Here is a 25,981-nt window from a genome sequence, read left to right as displayed (position 1 = left end):
TGAAGCAGAAACTTAGTTTTTCACGTGCTGCTTCTACATATTGACGTAGTTGTTAAGTGTTAAGTGTTAATGACAGTAGAATATTAGATTTATTATTCATCCATGGTTGTAAGATGGTTTTTAATTACACCCCAATATGTAACAACTTAGACTTTTGTCATGACTAAAGATTTTGGATTTACTTAGTTCATCAAAAAATGCACAATAAAAGTTTTGTAACCTAATAATTTCTCATCTGTAGTATCTATTAAATTAAGGCATCAGCTATTATTTGTTGCATTCTTTCCACTAGTGGATGCTGTTAAACTCTGGCTCTGAAAGATGCTCATACAGATAACATGACGTCTTCTAAAAGATCTTTCCTGAATGGGGGGGAAAAAAGAAGAAGAAACTTTGAGTTTATTAATGCAGCATAAAGCTGGGAGTGGACACAATGACAGGCAGACAGGTGTTATGTGAAATTACAGGCTCCCTTCTCTCTGTGTGGTTGTGGATTTCACTGCTCTTTCACTTTTTCTGTCCGTACCACTCTCAGCACCCATCTGTAATGCTCCCATTTCTCCTGCCCACTCCTCCACCACTTTCTCTCTCAGCCCACCTTCTTGCACGGTGGGCGCGCTGTGTGTGTGTTAAAGGGATGATCTTTCGATGCCCTCAGTGTGTATGAGTGGTTTCTCTCTGTACTTTCAGTTGTTGGCCATTGTGTTTGCAGCCGTCATACTGCTCTCCCACTCACTCCATCAGAAACCAGGCCTGTGTAGGGGCCTAAATGAATATTGATTCTCCCCTCCAGTGCTGAATTCTGCTGGGGGAAAAAAAGGGATGAGTGTGTTGAAGGCATTGAATGAGCCTGATGGGAAGAGAGAGACGAGAGGCTGATGATTAGGATGATGGTGATCATGACAACGATAATGATAATGGCGATGATAATGACTGTGTTAGTGATCAGAAAGCATGATGGGAGCCATCAGTTGATGCATGTATGTGCATGTTGCTTGCACTGTACATGCAATCATGATATTGATGCTAAAATGTGGTCTTGACAAAACATGCAGCAGCTGTTATTGAACAAAGAGAAAAAAAACATAGGCAGTTGATTAAAAATTAGGCTCAATCTTTATTGTCAGAAATGAAATTGCATTAATATTTAGAGCTTTTCCAAAAACTAAAGGATTGACAAAAACAAAACTAGAATGAAAAATTAACAGTGGTACTTCGTTACACATAAACATATATTATGTAAGATCAGAATTTTTAAAAAAATGGTACAAATGCTAGAAAAAGGAAATAAAGGACAAACTTGCTGTACTACTGAAGGACTCTAAACTAAACTTATGATGGCAATAAAAAGACTTTTCATGAAGAAAAGAAAAAGCTAGAAAACTGAATCCATATGAACAATTTAACTCTCAGTATGTTTGATTAATTTTTAGAAAATATTTGAGGAGGAAGCAAACATATTGATTTCCTGTAGTTGCATGTCATAGATCTTTTTTTTTTTTTTATAGAATTGGTGCCCGTTTGCTTTGCAAGTTATTACACTTTGCACCAAACCTCTTTCCCTCACTGTTTCTGTAAAGAAATAATGTTGAACCTGAGTTTGACATACCTCAAATGAAGATTTTAGAAAACAGAAGTAATGTACACACATAGTCAAACAGGGTAAAATTAATGGGGACACTCAGAAAAACTAATATTTTATGTAAATTGGGCTTTAACAGAGCTGAACAGGGGAAATGAAATGATAAAAATAACTCTATTCCTCTAACCTTCCAGGACAATGTTATGAGAATCTTCATCTAGATAGACGACCATTTCCTCCCCGGTTTGCTGCGCTACCTGCTGCGCCTCCCCATCGCCTGCCCCGGTCTCTCCATACACCCCCTCCTCCACCTGTAAGGTGCAGTCATCCAGCCCTGTCACGATGTAGTGGGTGCCCTCATCGTTGACGATGACCTGTGTTAGGCCTTCCTTCATCATCTGGGAGGCGGCGAGCTGCAGCACCTCCTGCATGTTTTCGTGGCCGGACTCCTGGATGACCTGCACCTCCTCTTCCTCTTGTTTCACCTGCTCCTGCACTGCAGCATGAGTAGCCTCAGCCACCTCAGGGGTCACCACCTCATGAATGACGGTGGCTTCTCCTTGGATTTCCTCCTGTTGGCCCATTTCACTGACGGCACTGAGCAAAGCATCCAGGGCGGTGGACGACTCAGAAACAATTGGACTTTGTCCTGCAGCAGCTGTGACTGCCATCCCTCCTCTGGCCACAGCCTGCAGCTCCTTTCTGGCGTCCCCGGACTCCAAGACCACGTACTGGGTGCTGCCCCCTGCTAGGTGGGCCCCTGCAGCTGCCACCTCCCTGCCTGAGGCAATGACTTGTCCATCTTCAGTGATGTGGAGTACCTCGGCAACCTGGCCGGCCATGGCCAGCGTCTGTAGGGTGGCAGCAGCCGACTCCTCCAGGGCCTGGTCGATGGCCACCTCCTCGTCTCCATAGCCCTGGATGATGATGACCTGCTGGACAGATTCTTCCTGGCTGGATGCATCAGAGGAGCCCTTCCTGTGTGTAGGAGAGCCCAGAGCCTCTGCTTCCACGAATGCAGCCCCCTGGCCTTTCAGACGACACTCAAAGGACTTGTGTACGATACCTGGGGAAAAACAAGGAGACATTCATATTCCATTTTTGGAGTATGATTCGTTTGCTCAAATCAAAACGGATAAGAAAAAGTGTGACTACAAACTTCCTGTCATCATAGAAAGCAAAAACAAAGGAGCTGAAGTAAGAGATGGGAGGGGTTTGCTGGAGTCCAAACACTGAATAAAGAAGGTCAGCAATTTATCAGCATGATGAACAAAGTCACATCCAAAAACACAGAATTAATAAAGAAAAAGGACCCAATGCACTATGTTCTACGTTCCTTTTAGTTACAGCTGTTAAACTCGCAATGTGCGAGCAATCATGAGAAAAAAAACACACAATACACTGAAAACTAAATTGACATAAAAGGTGATGTAACATTTCACATATTTGTGTCACTTAATGCATGAAAGGAGACAGAATATGGAGATAGTCTGCTGGCAGAAGAGAGTGGCGAGATACAGCTGGTGTTAATTGAGCCACAATGTACCCTCTCAGATCACAGGCTGCCATGGCGTTTCCACGGTGATAGGAACAGTGCTAGAAATGCCATTGTTTAAACTGCTCCTGGCTCACATACTTGTAGACTAATCTATGAAGGAAAATGGGAATTTAAGGCAGAAAAGAAGATACGCTGTTCCAGGCTGAACATGGTGTACATGTTATTGGCAACAGAATTGAATATTGACCCTGAATTTGTAGCCTCAGAGGCTCATTTAAACCTGTTAAATCTCAAAAACTCACTTCATAAACTTTCATTTTCCCAAGATAACAAGATTTTTTTTCCCCCTGTTTTTTTAAGTTTTTGAAAAGCTGACATTTCTGGAGGTACAAGGTTTGCTCCCAAGGGAAGTGATGAGATCACGGAGTACGTACAGGAACAAACTCATCAATCATTGATACAACTATCTTCCCCTGACATTTAATGTCCTGCACTCACAAGGTTGACAGTATGATCAGAAAGTTGGAGTTGTGCTGCAAAGTATATCTGACCCCTGTGTCCTGCCCACTACCCTCCCTTGTGTATACAGACATGTAGAAAAGTAACTCTGTCCTTACTGGACAAGCAAGCAGTGACCACTGGCTCTTTGTTGGCAGTAAAAATGTAGCCCTGCATGATTAAAGTCCTGAAATGATTGTTGCATTCTACAAAACATTATGAAATGCTGCAAGAATTAGAGAACAGCGAGACAGTCCAAGATCATCTTGTAATGGCAGTAAACCGAGTTAAAGATGTTAAATGCAGCTTCCCGCTTCAGCTCAGAACTCAATTTTAAAGTTTAGTCATAAATAAACTAAAAAATACAACATATTGTGGACTTCTCAAGTGACACAATCATCCATCCGTGCCGTCAGTGGGATTCAATCTTCCCACTAAAAAAGGAACATGCTCCACCATTTTTCAAATACACAACTTATGTTTATATTATTAACATGACTCCCTATCCAAAAAGTGAGGACAATATGTTTTTATCTTCATGTTTGGTTATTTTAAAGACATCAACACACATACACACCATCACCTGTCTACAGCTGTCAGGACAAAATGAACAAATAGATTTTCTTTAAGTTAAGCTGTTCCAACTTCTGTGCTCACAAGATTGTTTTCTTTCAATATGCCGTCGCACCTGCTTAGAGCACTAACTACTATCAACATGGAAATCAGTGCACTGCGTTGTCATATAAAAAAAAAAATAGAAGATATGTGGGTTGCGTTGTACACATTGAATTCTGTACTTTCCAACAATTATACTATGTCGTTTTGCCCAAAAAATGCTCATACTATTCGTTTGTGCTTCGTATTAAATCTGGGTGCAGTCAGCGCGTGAATCGGAGTGTTTGTCCACTCAGGTGCAGCCTGTGCTGGTTTCTGGCTTCAGGGAAGGCGAGCACCTGCCAGTCGCCGGTGCTGACGCTGCCTTGTGGTACAGCCTTGCAGCTAAAATGGCCCCTGTGGACTCACTCTGTAAGTGTTACTCTGCGTCTGTGCATTTACAGTCCTGCATCCCTCAAACGGCTCACATAGCCTAGAAAAGGAAATGATAAACATCTGCTTAAGGACAAAAAACAAAAACAGCACAATCATTTTAATGCTACAGCACACAGCCAGGATTGTGCTGTAAATATAAAATCAGACTATTTGGACAGGTAGTGACAAACGTCATAGTAATAGTGTGGAGGGGTTGGCATTTTAAGAAGCGGAGGTTACGTATTTACTACAAGGCGATGCTAACTGCCTACTGAGCTGAGAGTTCAGCTGTGCTCTTTCTACCGCATTATCATAAAACTTGTTTGAGAGTGTGCTATTCTCAGACAGCCTATTTGCATGTTAAAACCTCGGCTGCATGTGTGTGTTCAGCCTACAAGTGTTAATGCATGTGTGTATTTTTGGTGATTCCGGTTTTACTGTTGTGTGTCTGAACAATACGCGCTCCGATAGCGCATTCGTCTCTGTATGTGCTTGCTTATGTGAGCGATTCAGAGTATGTGTTGTTCTGCTGTGGGGGTGGTAAGGCTATGCGTTGCTAGTGTGTGTCACATTAGCCATGGGGTGCTGTTGGTGGGGCCCGGCGGCAGCCCGCTGAGGTTTATGGAGTGTCACTCAGTTGCCGCAGCCGTGAATCAAGTTAATGTTGCAGATCCCATCTCTTCAGCTGTCCTGCGCTCCCAGTGGAAGAACAACATTTGAACAGCGTGATTTGGCCCCGGCGAGAGGCTGATGCCTGTTTAATATGTGTTTTGAGTGCTCTGACTGACTGATTCCTTTAACAGGAAGTAGGAGAGAGAATGAGAGAGACATGGAGAGGCAGGCTGCTTTATTGGCTGTGATCTGAAACAAGATGGAGGCTCCCTGAGAGGAATAAAACAACAAGAGGGAGACAAGAAAGCACAGACAAGCATTTTGATTTACAAATGACAAGAGGAACATCTTAAAGAAAGTTTTGCTGTAAAACAGAATCAGTGACAGATAATCAATTTGTACAGAACCGAGTCTGTGGAGCAAATTCTTGTTTTTGTATCAAGTTGAATACAAATTTCCTGCAGAGTCGATTAAGAATGATTTTAGTTTACATGGACAAAGAAAACACAGATCCATGACTGATCAGGATCAGGACTTTCTCTGAAGGTCACAGTCAAGTAAAACAGAGCGTACACTTTGTTGGCTTTTTTCCCCCCAAGAAACCTTTCCAAACAAGCCAAACCTGTTCAGTCTTTTCCAATTACACTGTCATGAACTTTATCATTTAACATTTTAACTGAGGCCTGCAGAGTCTGAGATGCAGCTTTTGGGTTTTCGTGCAGTTTCTCTGAGCGTTGTGTGTTCGGATGTCGGAATACTTTGGTTGGGAAGTCTACTTCTGGGAGGATTGGCAGCTGTGAATTATCTCTCAACTTTGACCATTCTTTACTGTCTAACTTTTGGATTTTAATGATTAAAAACTGACTTTAAATGGTCTTTTTAACCCTTCCCGAATTGATGGGCAGCAACAGTTGCTTCTCTGAAATCATTGCTGATGTTGGTCTAAAACCCCTAAATCCTCCAGATCGTCTCATTGCCAAAATTGTCTTCTTTTAAAGAGGTGTTTAGATTTCCTGAATGCTGGTCCAAACACATTCTTAGTTACTTACCATCTAAATTCCTTCAGAAGCAGTAAAGGTGCTGCTACACTGTTTCTGCGTTCTGCCTTAGTTTGAATAAAATAATTAATGAGAGTGTAATATTATCATGCATCACTGTTCAGCTGAGGTTGTTTTTACCTAAATATGTAAACTTTTAACTGATAGGATGTTCTGTCTTTCTTCCTTTAAACTGCTTATTCTTTACTGTCTTGTTAACGTGTTGAATTGGATGTTATGAAGACTGCCTGAGCCATATGGGGTGATGACAGTGAGTGCTTTCTCCAAACAGGACAACTTAGAGTGAATTAAATGCTCCTGCAGTAAAACTAAACCTCATTCTTCTGGGGACTTCTCTGGAACCCCTTTAAGGACCCTTAAGTGATCCCTGGACCGCAGTTTGACAACCATTTGTGTGTCATGCTTTAGACTAGTTGGTGTGTTAGCGTCAGGTCAGTGCAGCGGCCTCTCTGCTCAGTGTATGGTGCAGATGCAATTATTGATCAACGGATCAATGAGCTGGCCGGTGTCGGGGGGCCCGGGGCCTCTAAGTGGCAATACTTCAGCTCGGAGAGGCCGTCAGGGGAGTGGTCAGACAGCACTTACCAGCAGTTAGAGAAATTAACCTTAACACCGAGACACCACTGCGCACACAATCAATTACAGTCGCTGTAACACAGGTCATCTCGATGCAAATGTAAGCTCACCAGCACGTGTTGGTGTAATCAGGAGAGTGCACATCAGCCGTCATGTTAAGTCTTGTTTAAGTTGTGTTTGTAATCCCTAAACTTGAAATTAGCCACAACTTTAACCTCAATGTGCCCCACAATAAATGCTAACTGGTTCTTGGACGAATAGAAGTAGAGAAACATGCATGCAATTATTCACACTGAAAGACAAAGAGATCAACCTGAATAGACACTGCACCAAGCAAAGTCAATTAAACTGTATCAACTATAACACAAGAGAGATGAGGGGAAAAAAGATGCTTTCCAAATCAATTACGAGGTCAATGGCAAGACCATGAAAAAGTCTGAGCTTATGATCAATTCTGCACAAAGGCCCTTACAATCCTTTTACCAGCTGATTCCCTTCAATTATAGATATGAAGACAGAACCTCAAACAGAGCACGATGGAGGCCCCTAAACCTGACACGCATATGGTTTTATTTGTGGGGAGATTTTTTCTTCTTTTTTCTGAAGAAGAGGGTGTGTGTGTATATGTCAGAGGCGTTTGAAGGTGACACTGCTAAGTAGATAAAGTGTCAGTTCTGGGTATATTCAGGTCACCAGGGAAGGGCTGCATAACAGGGTGTTCAGTGTGTTTCTGTGCGTGCATGTGCATGCAGGTGTGTGTGTTTTATTATGTCAATTCATGTCCAGCAGTTTATCATTTTCCTTTGTTTTTCTGTTTCAGGTGTAAAAGCCCCTTTTAAATATAATGTGACACTTGAAAAAGCTTTATTTCTATCATTCCTGCCCAAACTTTTCACTCCTGAATTGACCATTTAATGTAAATTTCCTTATATATAAAAACTAACAAATAACCACATGTATCTGTGTGTGTTCTTTTACTTTTATGAGTGTTTGAGGATTTTTTCTGGTTGAGCTGTTACATGATGACCTTCCCTGCCTCTCTTTCCTCCCCTGTACCACCTCAAGCAAAGCTGAATGTGCTACCTGTGTGTGTGTATCGGCACACAAACTAGCAGGTCACCTGAGGTCCAGCTAGTGATGGCTCTACTTTGTCTGCTAGGGACAGCCGCTACTGTCACCTTTACAAACGCCATGAATCAACGCCACTGAGGACAGGCCGGCCAACCAAAAAACAACCAATTATACAGCAGCCAGATTGACACCAGGTGGACAGGGCAGAGAGAGAGAGAGAGATGGAGATGGACTGAACACACCCCAAGGACAAATAAACAGAAAAGAATGAGGGCACAGACTGACAGAGGGCCCTCTGGACTGTAACACCAATATAGTAACTCTCAAAAAATATTAAGAATATTTTATATAATTTGACTTATTTTGCTATACAGACATGGACACAGCTGTTGGAAAAACCCACATTGGTCCCTGAAATAACTTGAAAACTGACAAAAGTAATGACAAATAAAAATTTAATGGAAATTAGTCAATGAAAATCACACTTCGCTTTCAATTGTTGTTCAGCAGAATCAGTTAAAAAAAAAAAAAAAAAAAGAAAAACTAATGAATGCTGTTCACTGGCGTTCTTCTAAGCATTTATGTACAATAAGTTTTTCACATTTCATACTGCCCTTGGAATAAATATGTTAGTGTACACTGTATGATCTCATGATTTTCCTTTAAGGGGCAAAAGTTATTGTTATTTGCATAAATATAGCCAAAATAGTACCATAAACTAACGGCATTGTATAAAAAGTACAGCTGTTGGTATCGCCCATCCCTACTCTCACGTGTATCTCTTTACTCTTGTATTAGTATCTGTCTATTTAGCTCTTAGTGCCCGCACACACTAAAGGATTCTGGGTAATTTTAAAATTCAGATCAAGGGTGTCACACCCCGGTCCTCAGGGGCCGCTATCCTGCAGGTATTTGTTTTTTGACTCCAACACACCTGATTCAAATCAAATGGATCCAACTGCTTCTTTTCAACTTCTCCGCAAGGACCCATTAATTTCAGTCAGGTGTGTTGGAGCAGGGAAACAACAAATACACCTAGAGGATAGTGTCCCTCGAGGACCATAGTTTGACACCTGAAATGTAAATGGACAGAAGAGTATTTTCTGCATTAAGCTAAGCTCCCTGAAAACGGAACAAATTACATGCGTAACCGAGGCAGGAGATGGACGGAACTGTCCGTCCGTCTGCGTATCCGTCTTCTGCGACGAGCATAAATGGGCCTTAACCATGTGTATGATCTCACGACTAATCACTACAACTTTAAGCATCAGGGGTCTTTACGTTGGATGTAATGAGTGCTAAGCTCCACTACTAAACACACTGATGTGCTGCACGGTGTGAGAACAAATCTGGACTGTGCTGAGGTGGATGCAGCACAAAGTTTGGTGTGTTGTCTCTGCACATAATTTCCACTTGAGAGCAACACTCTGTGAGGACATGTTCATGCATATAATAGGAGGGATTCTGGCAGATCAACAATCACCCAACACAGATAAATTGTGAGATATATTATAGAGAGTGATGGCTGTCTGAAGTTAATTCACATTTTTATGAGTCTCTATGTGACACTCCCCAACAGACTTCTTTATGAGTCTAAACTCTCCGAACCTCTTGTCTTGCAACAGGAATATTATGAACCTACTTCCTTACAGCTGCTGCTCTTCTCCTCCTACTCAGTAAAATTAATGTGAGTGCTGTCCTTCGACAGCTTGACAGATCTATTCTGCATCTAAGTCTGCAGCTGGAAAAAGAAGCTACTTCCTGGATATTTGTTCAGTCTCCTTGCAACTGCCACTAAATATGTATCAGTTTTCATATGTACAACCTTGTTTCTCACTCTGTGCTCACCCTACACAGAAGCACCTTAAAAAGACGTGTCCTTGTTCCTGTGAAAGGTTGAGTATTTCATATGTTTTAAGGTCTATTTACAGTCGTAAACCACTGTGACACCACTGGATTTTCAGCATTGATCCTTATATATTTTTATTTGATTTTAATTGAATTTACTTTAAATATGCTGAAAAGTTGTGTTGTGGTTGGCTGCCATAAACATGGTTGATCCACAGACAGCATATGACCATTCTATGAACTATAAAAAGACACAATAAGCCCAGAAAGATGTGATAACTGGCTAGCATCTATCGAACATGTCAATGCTGACAGTACATCTTGGAGTCCTTCGAAATATTCAACAATCAGTTCAGATCTTTTTGTGACTGATATAACTGTTTAAAACCTATGGTTGTTTTTATATAGATGCCAAAAATACCATGAAATGTCTGGCTACAGTAATAATAACAAATGTCTGTTCTCAATGTTTCTTGTTAGCAGCTCCTTCACGATGTGACAGATGATAGACATAAGGTCATGCGTTCAGTCCTACTGCGACTAGCTTTGTCTGACATCTTTTTCTAGCCATGACGCCAACGGGTTTCAATATAACTGTATGACATTATGGATAATTTTCTTTCAAAAAACAATGGAGAAAATTTAAAACTTTGAGAAAAAGTTGCACACTTCAACATGGACGCTGGTATGATGCTGGGTTTGTTTTCATCAGCAAGCTGTTCATGGTGACATGACCACTGGGTTTTTCTCTGCACCTGCCCATGGGGAGGTGGGGATAATTTTGCCATCAGCGCATCTAATGCAAAAACTAATGCCCACAATCATTACCCCCCCCCCCCCCCCCCCCCCCCAAAAAAAAAACAATGGCTTGGTGGAGCTCTGTGCTCTCCGAGGGCTTTTAGTTTTCATTCTTTATTTTCTCAGACTGATAGAGGTGGAAGCTATGACGGTGAAACATATGTACAAACCTCAGAATGTAGGGTCATTTAAGTTTCCTACCCAAACCTCAGAATTTAGACATTTTATACCACAAAAACACAAAACATCACTAATCAATCTTTGCTTTGCTTCTATATAAATACTTTTTCCCACACACAGCTGAGGAAACTAGTCACATTTTCAAAAAAAGATGCTAAATGTCAGCCGCATATAATCAAAGTGCTGGCATTTCTGAATTGTACGGGGTTATCCACTGTAAAAGAGTTTAAGAATATCTCAGTATGATTTAACTGACACTAACTTTAACAGAGAAGAATGCAAAATAGCTACAAGTCAAGCTGTGTGTAGTTTACTGTCACAAAAATGAATTCACTGTTTCCAGCTAAAAAGAACAAGGAACAATTACCACTAAAAGAAGTTGTGCCATTTACTAAATGTTTGGTTTTAAACAGGAACTGAAAAAAGATAAAAAATATCAGTAACAAATGACACCGAGGGTAATTTAAATTTAATATCTGAACTAGAACAAAGCCCTGAAAAATAAATATATCACAGTAGTGCAAAAACAGAGGAGAAAGGATTCAAGAAGTGAGACACACACCCACACACATTGTATAAGTGGTCAGAGCAAACACAGGTCAGCGTCCTGCTCTCAGCTCTTTTTCTGCTGACTGAGGACGACCCAGTGTGAGAGTAATCTGGTCCACACTAACTCTATCTACCTCAAGTCCTCCAGGTCTGCGCCCCCAGAGAGACGCTAAGACAGACAGAGAGAATTAAGCAGAAGGAGGTGAAGAAGAGAAAATGATATCATTGGGGAAACCATCTTCACTGCACTTTTGCCTTTCTTCTTTCAAACAACTGTCTTGCTCTGCTGATCATTAACTCAGTAACAAAACTTATGGAATAAATGAATATAAACATTTGAACATGCTATAAAATCAATGAAAACTATGAAGTAACAAACTTCTGTGGGAAAGAAATAAGCTAATAGTGGGGTCAGTTAATGTGTTGGTAGGCAACTTTCATCAAGAGTCAAAAACATCTGCTGTCAAGCTGCATTAACCACGACCTGGAGGACCGGCAGGGCTGGACCTTCGGGTAAGAAAGTTTCGTACAGTTGCTATATGATCCAAAAAAAGTGGAGTACTGTAACACAACACACGGGCTGCTGAGAATTCATTGGGTTGGCTATAGATAAAAAGAGCGAATGTGTGGGAGGTTGCTGCAGCCGCACAAAGTGAAGCCCGATCAACCTCAGCACTGCTGCCAGTGAGAAGGCTGAAACACCTGATAACTGCAGGTTACATCACTGATTACGTGTCCTAGAGCATCAGAAGATGCATCATTTCAACTTTAAAATTGGCTAACCAGATATGACTAATGCATTACTTTTGGTGGGAGAGTGGTTATTTCCCTGATGCTGTAAATCAAAAGCTATTTGCACTCTCCGGATGAAGGTCAGAAATGATCATAGTGTGATGGCCAGATGCAACTAGAAAAAAACTAGGGGAGAGTGGGAAGGCGTGGATGAGCCTCATGCTGGAATCCAAGAGGGGAGGTTGACATATGAAACAATAACAATGATCATAACACCCATATTCCCCCTCCTCCCCTTCTACCACTCTTCCCAGAAGACCTTCATCCGATTTCTCCGTCCTGTTTCCTTCTTCCTCCTCTGTCGTCTTTCTCTCCAAAGCTCTGGAGGTGGACCTTTGATTGCTTCTTTAATTAGCAATGTCAGGCAGCTCTGTGGATTTACTGAGGATGTCGAACTTCTGCGGATAATTGCATGCCTTTTCCTTTTCTCTCTCTGTTGCTACATCCCTCCCTCCCTTCATTCATCCCTCCATCGTCCTTTCACCCCCCCCCCCCCCCCCCCCCATCTATCCCTCTCAGTAACTCTCCAATGATTTAATGATTAATTATGGATGTGAGTTCGAGAATAAAAGCTTTTTCACTAATCAAAATGAAATTTCCCCCATTCTGGTAATTACAATGTGAAGATAATGTTGCTGATGTCTTTTTGTTGCCAAAGCCTGGACTGCGCTGTGATCTGAGGTCCATCAAGGCGGATGAAATGAGTAATGATTTCTAAAAACTGGGTGGAAAAATGAAGTCGAAGTGGTCTCCACTGGATTGAGAGTGAAAAGGAATAAACAAAGAATGCAGACAAAGAGACAGAAGCAGAACACTTTAAAATATTTCAGTACAAAGGCCTTGAGAAAGGAAACAAAGGAAGGCCTAAATCTTCAAGGTTGACAACAGCCAAGGGATGCCTTTCCTTTTTCTGAGGCTATAATGCTTTTTAGCATTTAGGCAAACAACTAAGAATCACTCTCACTAGCAATTGTTTGGTTAACATAATATCAGAAAAGGAGGATAAATGTCGATCATACATCTGCACAACACAGTGATTAAACAAAGAGTATATTCAGACAGAGGCTTCTTCAGCTCCACTGAGTAATTCCTGCCTACAGTGGCAGTCATATGCAATAACTTGTATAACTAAGTACTATTGTTTATTTTATAACAATGCAATACAATAATTTTCCTTTTAGGAATTAATAAATGATCATTAAATTGAGCTCAGTAATTATTTTCAAAAGCCTTACATACATATTCAATTTACTAAGTGCAAATTCAAATAAATGAAATCTTTATCATAACGAAAGAGAAATCAACAGATTTAAGGGAAAAACTAACATTTATTTGCTTGTTATAGTTGATTAATCAAATTACTAAAATTGCCTATCAAATAAACCTATTAACCGCTTATTATTTAATTTACAGCATATACAGCAACATAAGCGCTCATTCTTTTGCTAATTTTCTTGTTTTTTTTTATATTTTTATATTTATATTTTTATTATATATATATTTTTTGAATGTAAGAAATTATGACAGTAGAGCAGGGCAATTCCGTTTGGTCCTGCAGGTTATCAATGTGTCCCTGCTCCAACACATCTGACTCAAATTAATGAGTCACTGTGCAGAATTTAATAGGCTTTTGGATCCATTTAATTTGAGTCAGGTGTATCAGAGTAGGGAAACACTGAAAACCCACAGCACTGCAGTCCTTGTGGGACTCAATTGAGTAGCCCTGCAGTATACTGATGTCACCCAACAGCTCTTTGACCACCTTAAATGAATGCAAAGATTCTGAAATGTGCACCTATATAAATTCAGAGAAGCGCTAAAATGATAAGTGGATTAATCAATCAGATTGGAGAAAACTGATTTGCTACTACTTTATAACCAAGTCATCAATATCAAGCCAAACGCTGATTGTGAAGAATCTTATTTGACAAGATTTTCTGCTTTTATTTAATTGATAATGTGGCAAACTGATTTAAAAAAATCATAAAAAACTATTTTTCTACCTGTGAAGGTGTCTGAATCAGATTTCTGTCCTCTCTTCAACTAAACCAAAGACATTTTGCACATCTTTCATGAACCAGTTACACACTGATGACAAGAAAAAGACGTTTAGTGCTGCACAGATGTTTGCTAAATGGATAGAATAAACGGAGGTCAAGCTTGGTCAAATTCCAAAAAGACTGGACCCATCTTCATGCATAACACTTTGACTTACAGAGTTATACTGACAGATTTATATAAGGAGCAAATACTTCAAATAGAACTGTATTCATCTGGCTTTTGATCATCAGCTGATGTAACATTTTAGCCACTTTTTAAATGACTAAATCCTCAATGATGCCAGTTAAATCAAAGCCTGGCCATCCATATTGCATATCAATACAAAATATAGTATGACAAGTTCCTATTGTTCCTTGTTGTGACTCACACTCTTACACAACACACACAAACACACAGGTCTGTTTAGCTTAGTCTCCGATCCTCCCTGCCATATTTACTGGGTATTTACCTAACAGAGGCATCCTGGAGATATTTATCGTCCTGATGGCTCTATATATAGGGCTGAGGAGCTCGGTGAGAGGAGAGGCAGGCACAGTGGGAGGTTGCTTCTCTAATCTCCATCTCCAGGCTGACAGGCCTGAGAAGGCCCTAATGAATGGCTCTTTTCATCTGCACGCCTGTGTGTATGTGACAGTATAAATATTTAGCAATATTGGAGTCAGCTTGTGATTTTACACAGATGGAGTGATTGATGGCTCAGCCCCCTGACGCATGCCAAAGACCATCCTGGAGATGTTATATAAACCAACACAGCCTCTCTCTCTCTCCATCATCATCTCCATCTCGTGCTCTCTATATCTTTCACACTGCCTCCTCTGCTCTCCGCCTCCTTCCCAGCTTGTCTTCTCGCTGTCGATCCGCCCTCTGTGGCTCTGCCAATTTGCCTTACTGCTCAATTTCTATCATACACTGTGAGGTGCTCTATGGATGTAAGACAGTCTAAATCAGAAGAAAACAACTTGACAGGAAGGAAACTCTAAGAAATGGTGCAGAAATTCACCTTGAAACCAATTTGGTATTTTAAATTTATTAGCACAAAAAAAAAGTTGACGAATGTTCGGGGCCTTATTAAGCTCTGCAACGTTCTTAGAAAACTTTGTTTGAGAACTTTAATTTTTGTTTTCTGTAAAGTTTACATTATCAATAATGTCGTAAACTTATCAGTTAGGGTGCAATGTCCCATGCGTGTTACTTATAATGCACTTTGCACTGCAGGTCAAAAGAGTGTGAGAGATGTTCGATATCTCAATAAAAACATCCACATGCTGTACATCTGTATGCACATACACCCAGGAATTCATGCACACGATCCTGTCATCTGTGTCAGAGGGAAACCAGACTGGAGCCACTCAGTTGGAGCAACAACCACACACACAATTTGCACACACACTCTGCTGCCAATATGCCACTGGAAGTCTTTGCAGATATAGTGTGTGTGTGAGAGAGAGAGCAGCCATACTTATGAGGACTGACTTATAATACTTCTCAACTTCTCTTATGCGAAAATTCTAAATTTTATGAATCATTTGATGGGTTGTCATGGCAATTTCAGGATCAACTGTTAAACTCGAGACTGGATAAAGTTTTAAATTTGGTTCTCGTTATGTGTGTAGTAGTTTCAGCTAAAGTTAGAACTGAATCTCAATGGATTTAATATATCTAATTCATTGTATTTGAGTGTGTGTATGTGTGTTAGCAAGCAGACTTTCTGTAAAGGCTCTGCCTAGCCAATTAAACTAAAATACAAGAACAAAATCCCTGACCAAATATATGAGGACTTTAAGGGGGGATGTTGAAGATGTATTAACCTTGTAATTGCCTGTGTAAAATATGCTCCCCTGATAATGAAATTTCCTTCTTTAATTTGAAAAAATTGGGAAAATATCTCCCCTTTTTCCCCCACAATGTGTTTTCCCATTTAATTGCATTTAAAACTTCAATCTCAAACACCCCCACAGCTTTAATGTTTGGAAGGACCAGCACTGGATCGCCACATCTATTAATCTAACTGTCCTTTGTCTGAATTAGCATTCAAATGTGATCGGTTCCACTGCGCCTTACCCGCCGCCCGCAATTCCAACAAAATCCACTCCCGAGCAATAACTACAGTGCCCTTCAAGACCCAACCCACCTCCCCTTTGCTTTGAGAGGTATTGATTTTTATTTGTTCTGTAATGAGAACAATTAGTCTTTTTCCTGCCCTCTTTCATCTATCACCTACAAGTTCCTGTGGCTCTGCCACCCAGCCGGCTTCTGTCTTTAAACCCAGCTGGAGGTCTGTTCCCTGGGCAGAGGACACTGCTGCACACCCTCTGCACTGTTAATACAACAACAAAGAGAGATAACAGAGGACATTTTACTAATTCCATCTGATTGCAGCCTATAACCAAACAGGAGGTGTATTGCAATAACTTGAACTTCCTGAGGAACAATGCACAGGCATGTAAAAGGGCTTGATTGACAGAAATCTGGAGAAAGATGCTGACATTAATATTCTTGCAAAGAAAACATTTTCATTTTCTCTGAATATTGATGATTTCAATACACAATGGAGCAATCCAGATTAAAAAGCAAGATAATGTAATAATAATAACAAATATCTTATCAGAATTATTTCATTATTAATCATTACTTTCTGTGAAACAGAAATGAATTGCATCCTATCTATCATGCTGGATGTCTAATCTCTCATTTTATTAAAAGGCTGATGTGGAGCCCGTCTACTCGCCCGACTCTAATTGATGTGGTTAGAAGAAATTACCACACTCCAAGTCCAGCATGGCTGGTGTTAACATGTATCATAAAATGTGAAAACATAATAAAACACTCACATCTATCCATTAGGAATGCTTTAATTTCCGCAGTGGCAGGCGAGTGGCAGGCAGGGCTGACTGACTACCAGCCATCAGAAGGATTTAGCCTCTATAAACCAGCTGATAGACAGGGTGATTTGTGACTGACTGGATAAGTGACTAGCAGCTTTCAAAGTGTAGCAGCCTGTGCATGTTTACAAGCATGCATATGTGTGTGTGCACGCATATACAATACATGTGTGACGTCAGCTCCTACTTCAGCCATGGCCGGAGAGAAATGAAGCATCTGAAAGAGTCCATTTCTCTTGCCGCGCTGCCTGAGCCTTACTTACCCTAATGATGTATAATAGCCTGCAACTGCACTTAACCTGAGCATTACTGTGGCAAAGACTGAGTGGAAGAGGCACACACACATACGCACACACGTAAAGATCTGGTTTTATACAGGACCTTGTTTACTAAACTCTGTGAGGGCAGGAAACAACCTGGCATGTTAAGAAATGAAAAGTCAAATCTCACTCCATCAAATCACATCAAATCCAAAGAAGTATATTAACAATGACAGCTGAATCCTCGTTTCCTCTCTGATCCCTCACTCACACTTCACTCTGCTGCTGACTCATTCTGGAGCTGGAATCTAAATGATACAAGCAGTTAGCATGCTGCATGTGTTGTCTCCTAATTAAACTAATTCTGCTGGATGCCTGTGTATATTCGTACAGGCAATATAGAGGTTGCCCCTTTAACCCCTTTCGCATTAATTAGTGCAGATGGGTACAAGCTCACTGGTTACACATTTGCCTCATGAGTGACTGGACGAATGTGTGTGCACGTGTGTGTGTGTGTGTGTGCAGGACAGGTCGGAGACAGTGGAGAGACAGTAAATGACAAAGTCACGTGAGGCAGCTACTGTATGAAACCCCAGATCTAATCAATAGGAGCGAGGAGGACGCCAGGCGCCAGCCAGAGGGTCACCACTCATCACTCAGGTCAGTGGTGAACACACACGTGCGTGCACACACGCACACATAGAGAACATGCGCAGGGAGGGCACTGCATGGGGGCACATTACTAGACAGGACTATGAGGCAGCAGAAGATGGGTCAGAGAGAGGTTGAAGCGCATAGCAACAGAGGGGGAGCTGGATCGATGGGAGAGATTGAAGGAGCTCCGTAATACCGGAGGAGTCACGGATGTCCAGAATACAGCTAAGCAGGGCTAGGAGACAGGTCAGGTGGGTTAAAACAGCCTCACACAGCAGGGATGAGGCATCGGCAGGCCATAAAAAAGGAGAGGGAATGACGGAACTGACTAATTTTGATGCTAAGAGTAGCTGGATATGATTGTGGTCACTTAAGAGTACACAGGAGATGATTCCAAGTGGAATTACCATGAAGTGGCTGGAAATTAACAGGTTTGCTAATATGACAAATATAGCAGGCTTTTAACAACGTTTGCAACAGGAGACAGCCTGATAAGCTGTGGGAGCTCGACTGAAAGTGGGGCACCAGAATGTGTGTGTGTGTGTGTGTGCGTGGGCACATTGTGTGTGCCCTGGCGCTGCAGTAAAGAGACACCGACGGAAGGATGGACCTGGCTTGGTGGCATTTAGCCCTGTTCTATAATGACACTGAAAGCTGGGGAGGAGACACAAGCACTGTTATTGAATTATTGAAGGTGCACAGAGAGGTATAAATCTGCCATGGAGATGCCACACTGTTATAACACACACATGCACACACACAGGCCACATACAGTGAAGGGTGGCGTGACGACTGCAAGCTTTGACTTGCTGACCTTGAGGTTGTTAAAACAAGCTCTCCGTCAGCTTTTCTGCAAAATATGTTTACCTCGTGAGAAAGGAGAGAGAGACAGAAGAAGAGAAGGGGAAAGACAGAGAGCAAAAAGTGTGTATGTGCTGTGCTGACATTGCCGGAATAAACACAGTGACTCCATCAATTCTTTAGGATTGTGAGGTGAAATAAAAAAAAATGGAGACAGCACAGAGGGAGGCATAAAGTAACTACCAACCTGTGCGAGGCGGGCTCGAGCCAGCTTTTACAACACGGTACCACCGCGGCAGAGGGAAGAGATTAAGCTCTTGAGACCACAAACAAACATTTCAGTACTGAGAAACCACACAACACACACACATTAAAGGAGATCTACTGTGTACACATATATATGTACCTGTAGCGCAGGCAGCCTAGAAACCATGCATCAACCTCCAATTACTGATGTTTATCTCTTAAATAAAAAGAGACACAGTATTGCTACATGCATGAAGACATCACTTTATGTGATAATTCCTTTTTCTTCCTTCCAGCGGAAAGATTTTACCTCACGCACCAACACATTTTTATTTCCATTATTATTTCAGTATCTCTGCACAGATATGGAGGTATTGTTTCTCAGCTCAGCTGCTTTCCCCCTTAAACAAACCAAACGCAGATGCAGTGTGTCGTCTGTTTGTAAATGTTTAAATGTAGCTGAATCTATGTACATCCTTTCACATTGCATACGTGTACATGGATAAGCGGGGGCGTGTGTCTGACCTGAGCTGTGTAGCCAAAGGGGGCACCTCTTCTTATTAACATCATCAGTCTGCATCATTACAAGGCTGCCTGGGTTGGGCAGCAGGTGCTATGTGAGTTCCAGGGTTACAAACGACCATGCAATTGCTCTTGGAACACACTCAAACACACACACAAGCACAAACAGACAACACAGATTCTGAAACCCCCTTTCAAATCCCCAAAAGGGATATGGGGTGTCTGTGTCTATCTGTTATGCGGTGGGTTAGCACACGGTGTCTGGCCGGGTTTTCACTGGGGGGGACGGACTCTATCCATTCTCCTGACAACAGGCCAGCGATACGCAGACAAGTCTGGGACAAACTCAGCTCAGAGCAAGGGATGGATCTCAAGTAAAAAAAAAAAAAAAAGAAAGCAGGCTGTTTGGAAACGAGTTTGCAACAAAGAGGAAAGTGTACACGACACACTACTCAGGAAAAAAAACACCTACAGCTCAGATACAGGTGAAAAGAGACAATGGTAAGATGGATGTGCTGGCCTGATCCAGGTCTTCTAACAGATGTGGAGGACTCTAAAGCTGCTTCATTACAGTGTGTTTAACTATTAGGAGCTTTGAAAGGGTCAGTTAACAAAACAAAAACAGCAAAAAATAGAGACAAGCCCTCTTGCACTTCTAGCAGCATTTTGCATTTGAGATCTTTAAGGTGTTTTTATTAACCTAAATCCAGGCAGATTTATCAATATGGTGCTCACAGCATTTCAGAATGACCATTTAAAGCAACACTACCTAATTTTCCAACCTTAAAACTGTGCTTTTGATTCATTTTCATGGCACACTGACTTTCACTATGCACAATTCTGGAGCCGTTGTTGTCCTGCAACGTCCTGAGGCTGAGAAACTGCTCTTCACAACCCCGGGCATCCCTTATTCCAGCCCGGGGAATCACGTAACAGCTGTGTTTTGCCAGCAAATGGATATGGCACCGTGCCTAATTCATTCAAAAAAGTTTGTAATGTCACATTACAAAAACATGTCGCTCAGTACAACTCAGTACAAAGACCGAAACAATCATTAATCAGCAGAACAGAAGCATTTATTTGAGTCTTTGTTAAACATTTGGTTAAAGAATCTTGGTTAAGTACAAACAACATATATGAGGAGCCACTGTTTGGTTAAATTATACTCTTTGCTTTATTGTATGCATTTTTGTGATGTACGGTTGTTGCCTACTGCTGCTTTTAGTCAGAACTACAAGGACTTTATATCAACAGTAATCAATGTTGGACACAAAAACTTTCAGGAACTCTAACAAAATACTTTTCCATAGCTGTAAGGCCCACATTTCAGACAGCTAGCTTTAAAATCCTCATTTATGGCTGCATACATGAGCAATAAAGCTAATTCTGATTAATTGAAATCCTTATTGTAGTGACAGCTACAGAAATTACATTTAGTTAATTTTCCTTCAGCTGACTTCAATGAATCATTTCAAAAAGAAACACAAAGATGAGACTTACAGCTTTCAGCTAAAACATTAAAACCAACTGAGTAATATTTTGTGGATGACTGCAGTGATGTATAAACAGCTCTGACCAGTCAAGGCCTCTGGGAGCATCTTGTGGGATGTTCACAGGGGATCCTCTGAGTGCTGTTAGTGAAAGGGCCTTTGTGGATTAGATTGTTCTGGCACTTTCAACGAAGGGGTGTTAGGAAGCTGATTCTGCAGCAATGTTTAGGTGGGAGACGCATGCTCAATGACACAAATTCCCAGCTGTACATTGAATTATTTACCTCACCTGTCAGTGGTTTTAATGTTGTGACTGATTACTGTATATGCCAGTATTTCAAGACCTATTATCTTACAGAAAACCATCTACAATATTCCTTTCTGTATCAGGTTTTGCATCTCAATAGAGTAACATGTACACAAGCAAACAGCTATGTGCACATAAAGCATGTGCTAACATCCATGCAAGCAAACAAACGTGTGGCCATCCCATAAATATGAGCGGGGTCAATAGTTAGAGTTTGCATATTGACAAATGGATATCTACACCAGTGAAGTTAATGCTGATAAAACGCTCTGCGTTATTATGGCATGTAACCAGAGAAAGGTAATAAAAGCTATATGAATGGGGACTTGCCTGTTTCTCAGGCGCCTTTGTGGCACCACCCATGACACCAAAGATGTGTCAAAGACAACAGACACTCAATACAGTGCTGTGCTGCTCTAACCTACCTACTATTATAGATTATGTAGCCGGCACTTTTTCTTTTAAGATGTGAACATTGATCTGGAATTGACAAACCATTTCATATTAGCCTGGGTTTTGCTCTTTAAGGCATCAAGGGCAATCAGATGCACTGCACTGCATCTAAATTTAACCTCCTATCAATCCAAATGTGAGCAGCTCAAAGTCATCCAGCTTTAATCACTCACAGGCCACTTGTAAATAAACCTGGATTTCAACAATCTAAATAAACAATTTTTGTGGTCTAAATGGAGGCGAATGTATAATTTTTTGAATGAGCAATATCCTGGAAGATGCCATCAACTTAGCTTTTAAAAGAGTGTAAAAGTGTAGATAGGTATGCATCTGAATAAATCAGCATTAGAGCCAAATTGAAGTGACTGCAATTCAATAAAAAATATAGATAAAAAAAATGAGGGGAGCCTGGGGTGCACACCAAAATGACAAATAAATAGGAAAAAAATGTATTTCGTTCTCTAATATAGAAACTCTGGCAGAAATTAATGTCCCTGGTTAGTTAGTGTTGTTAATTGGGCGTGCAAAATTAAAATGTTAACGTCAGTGCTAGCTGGGAACACAGACAAGGCCCCTCCAGCTGAATTTGACCTAACAGAGTGTGTTTCTTCCCTTCCCTTCTCTCTCTGCTTCAAGTGTCTCCAAAACTAATAAAACACCCCCCACCACTACCACCACCAATGACGCTCCCCATATGAACTGTCACATTAATAACACTGCACTCGTATTCAAATTTTCTGTCGAAAAGCTAAAGAAAGATTGAATGCCCTGCCGTCGCGCGGCCAAAGATTGAAGACGTGTCTCATTGACATTGTTAAAAGTTTATGAAAATATATGAATTCTCAAACGTGGCAGGCCGCCGTGCAGCTCCACTCCCAACACTTCTGTTAGAGACCACAGCTTTTAATCAAAATGATTGAATACCACAAGTTTGGATTCAGGGATTCTAATAGAGGACGGATAAAGTGTCACGGTCCAGAACTAGAAAAACCACACGGGATCACACATGCATGCATAAAAACCTTTCTACATTTTTTTTTTCCTCTTCTTTTTTTTAAACAGCATATTCTTCGTTGGTAGGTATCTCGTTTTCCTCTGTTACTGAGTGCTTGTGTTAAAGTGTGTGCGCCTTATTGCTGTACGACTGTTAGTCTTTTGGCTCTGTTCCTTTTCTTTCTGGAGCTGATATGAAGCTGTATCCAGGGAAAAAGACATATGGCAAAATCATGCACACACACACACCCACACACACACACACACACACTCCCATACTTACACTCTCATATGCAAAGACATATGCACATTCATGAAGCATATCTGAACATAAAAAAACCAGCTGTGGGACCGTTGGCCATGTCTTTATGTGTTGTGGCATGGCATAAGACACAGAGAGTTTAAGGAAGAAAAATGCACAAAAGAACAGAGCTTGAATAAAAGGAAATTCGACCAGGGATAACACATGGCATTGCAATGGAACATGCAGTACTAGCTGTTGGAGTTATTCAGGAGCTACAGCGAGCTTTACCAACATGCTATGTCTCTGCTTATTTGCTCAGTGACTACTTGGACTCCCTATGGGACCTGGTAGTATAATACATCGATATATTTTAATGAAAGTGAGGTTTTTGGGTTGACTAAAGCCCTGTTTCCACCAAGGATCTGGCTCGGGACAGGACAGTTTGGTAAACCCTGATCTCTTTTGCGTTTCCACAGCTAACTCTACCCCTACCAGAAAAACAATATTGTGACGTAAAAGTGTGTCATAGCAACAAAGCATCTTCCTTGAATTATAATGAAGAAGAACGTGACACAGCAACAAGGGATGAGAACGGTGGACATCCAGCAGTTAGTTCCCTCCTTTCAACATGGTGCTGTTGTGTCTTTGTTTTTAGTGGCAAATCGCAAGGAAAGTTATGATTTTTTTTTCAACCAATCAACAGATTACAGTGTGTCAAGCTACACCCTTTTGATTTGAATCAGTAGGTTTGGGACCTCAATGAACTAGATATCTAGAAAAAATCTCACCAATCCGTTCCCGCTGGCGGAAACAGGGCTAGAACAAAACCCAAGAACAACATTTTACAGTGATTGTTTTCAGGGTATAGGTCACTTTATGTACCAAGCATAACTAATGATAGCCCCTGCAGGAATAGTTGGTTACTGACTGCTTTATTTTTTTATGCATTCACTTACAAGCCTAGCTTGAAGCAAAGACAGCCGGAGACAAGTGAGAACTGCTTTGTTTAGCAGGTGGCCGCTAAGCACCTGCATAATCCCTTACACTGCTTGAAGCAGAGGGAAATTGAGTAACACATGCATGCACACTAACAAATATATTACTTACTGTCATCTGTGCATTTGCTTCGCCTTATCTGTACAGATACTGGTTTCTGTCTTTGTAGCTGTGCCATCATCTGTATGTATGATCTAAGCATTAAAGATAGGCAGCAGAGGCAGTGAAAGATTTGGATTAGCTTGTTTGTTAGGTTCTGGATAATTAATGTAAATGAGTGTTGATTACACATCCTCTGTAGTACTCTACTGAACGGTTAATAATCACTTAACAGTGTTTATTTTCAATTAAAGGTTACAATTGTCATAAAAACAAAATGATTAATAAGAAATCATTTGTCACACCTGATTTCTATCATAACAGCTGATCTAGGATTCTTTGACAAAAAGTATACAATACATAATCAGAGACTGAGCTGATAAAGAAAACAAGTAATATCGAATCAAGTTAGTTTTCAAATAATGCATTGAAAGGGATTGTATCATATGATGGAAACGGTGGCCTGCCTTTTAGATTATTTGAACTCCATCAGAACTGTCAAATATAGACTGAGAAGCCTGTGTGTGCTGTATATAAGTGTGTGTGTGTTTTCTTACTGCAAGCAGGTGGTGTTTTTCTCTCACTCCAGGAGGCTGCTCAAACAAAGAGCTTTTAGCATCAACTTATCAATCTCTGCTGTGACATAAATAACAGCTGGGTGGAGGGCGGGTTGCGATATGCGTTTGCCGATCCAGATACATATGCCAGCAATGCACAGAGAATAAGTGTACACAGGTGAGAGCAAAAACAGAGGGGTAGAAAAAACAAACAAACAAATAAACAACCGATGAATGGAAGAAGAAAGACAGCTGCAGAGCGATGCAGCATTCACAAGACGCTTCTGATCTATGGAGGCTTTACCTTTAAACACAACACAACCTGCTTTGCTTTAGATAAATGCAAATGATGGTGGAGCTTTAAAAGTTTTTCATTAATTATAGTTCACAGCTACATCACATTGAAGAAAACCAGAAACCACCCATGAAACATATAATTGTAGACAGGAACACTCAAGGACATAATTTTGCTATAAAAATACAAAAAAATCAGGCACTATTTCTTCTCATAACAGGGACATTGTGCTACTCTGATAGTAGGAGGGTTGGGGAAAAAAAAAACAATTAAAAGCCTCCAACGGTCATCATGGGAAAGTTAAAGTGCATTAATGAGTGGGGAGATAAAGTGGTAAATCCTGCCAGTGATGGGCAGGGTGGAGGTTGAAGGCCATCCATTGAATGATGGTGTGAGATTCCGTCAAATCCATCTACATCAAAGCTTCAGGCCTTGTCTTCCTTTCTCATCGGCTCTCTAAAGAGGCTCAGGAGTCACAGCTATCACTCTCTTCCTCAACCTCCAACCCTCCCTCCTCCCCATCAGCTCCCAGATTCGCCCTTTCATTATCTCTACAGCGAGAAGGGAGAGAAAAAAAAGGAGGGAAAAACAAGAAGGGGGAAGTGGAGAGGTCTGAAGAGGTTTTCAAATCCAGTGAAGCCTGTCACATTACAAAAACATGTCGCTTTAAACTAAATGTGAAATATCAGTAATTGAAGCCATAAATCCACTGTTGTGTTTCTCCTCACCTCCTCCCTGTCCTCTTTCTCTTTCTTTCTCTCTCTCCACCCATCCCTCCCTTGTTCCCTCTCCCTCTCTCTCTCTTTTTTTGGTGAGTGCTTTTGATGAGCAGTAAATTGGAAATTATTTTGTGTTGTAATGCGGCCCTGAAACGTCTTCCCATTACCATGCGTCAGTCAGCACTGACAGTGAAATTACTCAACTGTCAATCTGGCTATCAAAAGAGGTGGGTGGGGGTTGTTCACAGAGGTGGGGGGGGGGGGTACACTGGGAGTTAGGGATTGATCAATGAAGAGAGGATGAGAGAAAA

The 25,981-nt window shown here is 41.0% G+C and overlaps 1 protein-coding gene across 1 annotated transcript in view; it reads right to left on the bottom strand.

Moving 5' to 3' along the window:
• Positions 1–1,097: 1,097 nt before the first annotated feature.
• Positions 1,098–25,981, bottom strand: part of znf407 (zinc finger protein 407) — a 150,239-nt gene continuing 125,355 nt past the window's right edge. The window contains exon 10 of the mRNA XM_041988448.1: positions 1,098–2,648. Coding sequence (XP_041844382.1) covers positions 1,765–2,648 — 884 coding nt within the window. The 3' untranslated portion in view covers positions 1,098–1,764. The remainder of the gene's footprint in view (positions 2,649–25,981) is intronic.

The sequence above is a fragment of the Melanotaenia boesemani genome, chromosome 6 (genome assembly GCF_017639745.1).
Source record: "Melanotaenia boesemani isolate fMelBoe1 chromosome 6, fMelBoe1.pri, whole genome shotgun sequence".
Taxonomy (NCBI): Eukaryota; Metazoa; Chordata; class Actinopteri; order Atheriniformes; family Melanotaeniidae; genus Melanotaenia; species Melanotaenia boesemani.
The sequence above is the reverse complement of the archived record's forward strand: the minus strand, read 5'-3'. Positions and strand labels throughout refer to the sequence as shown.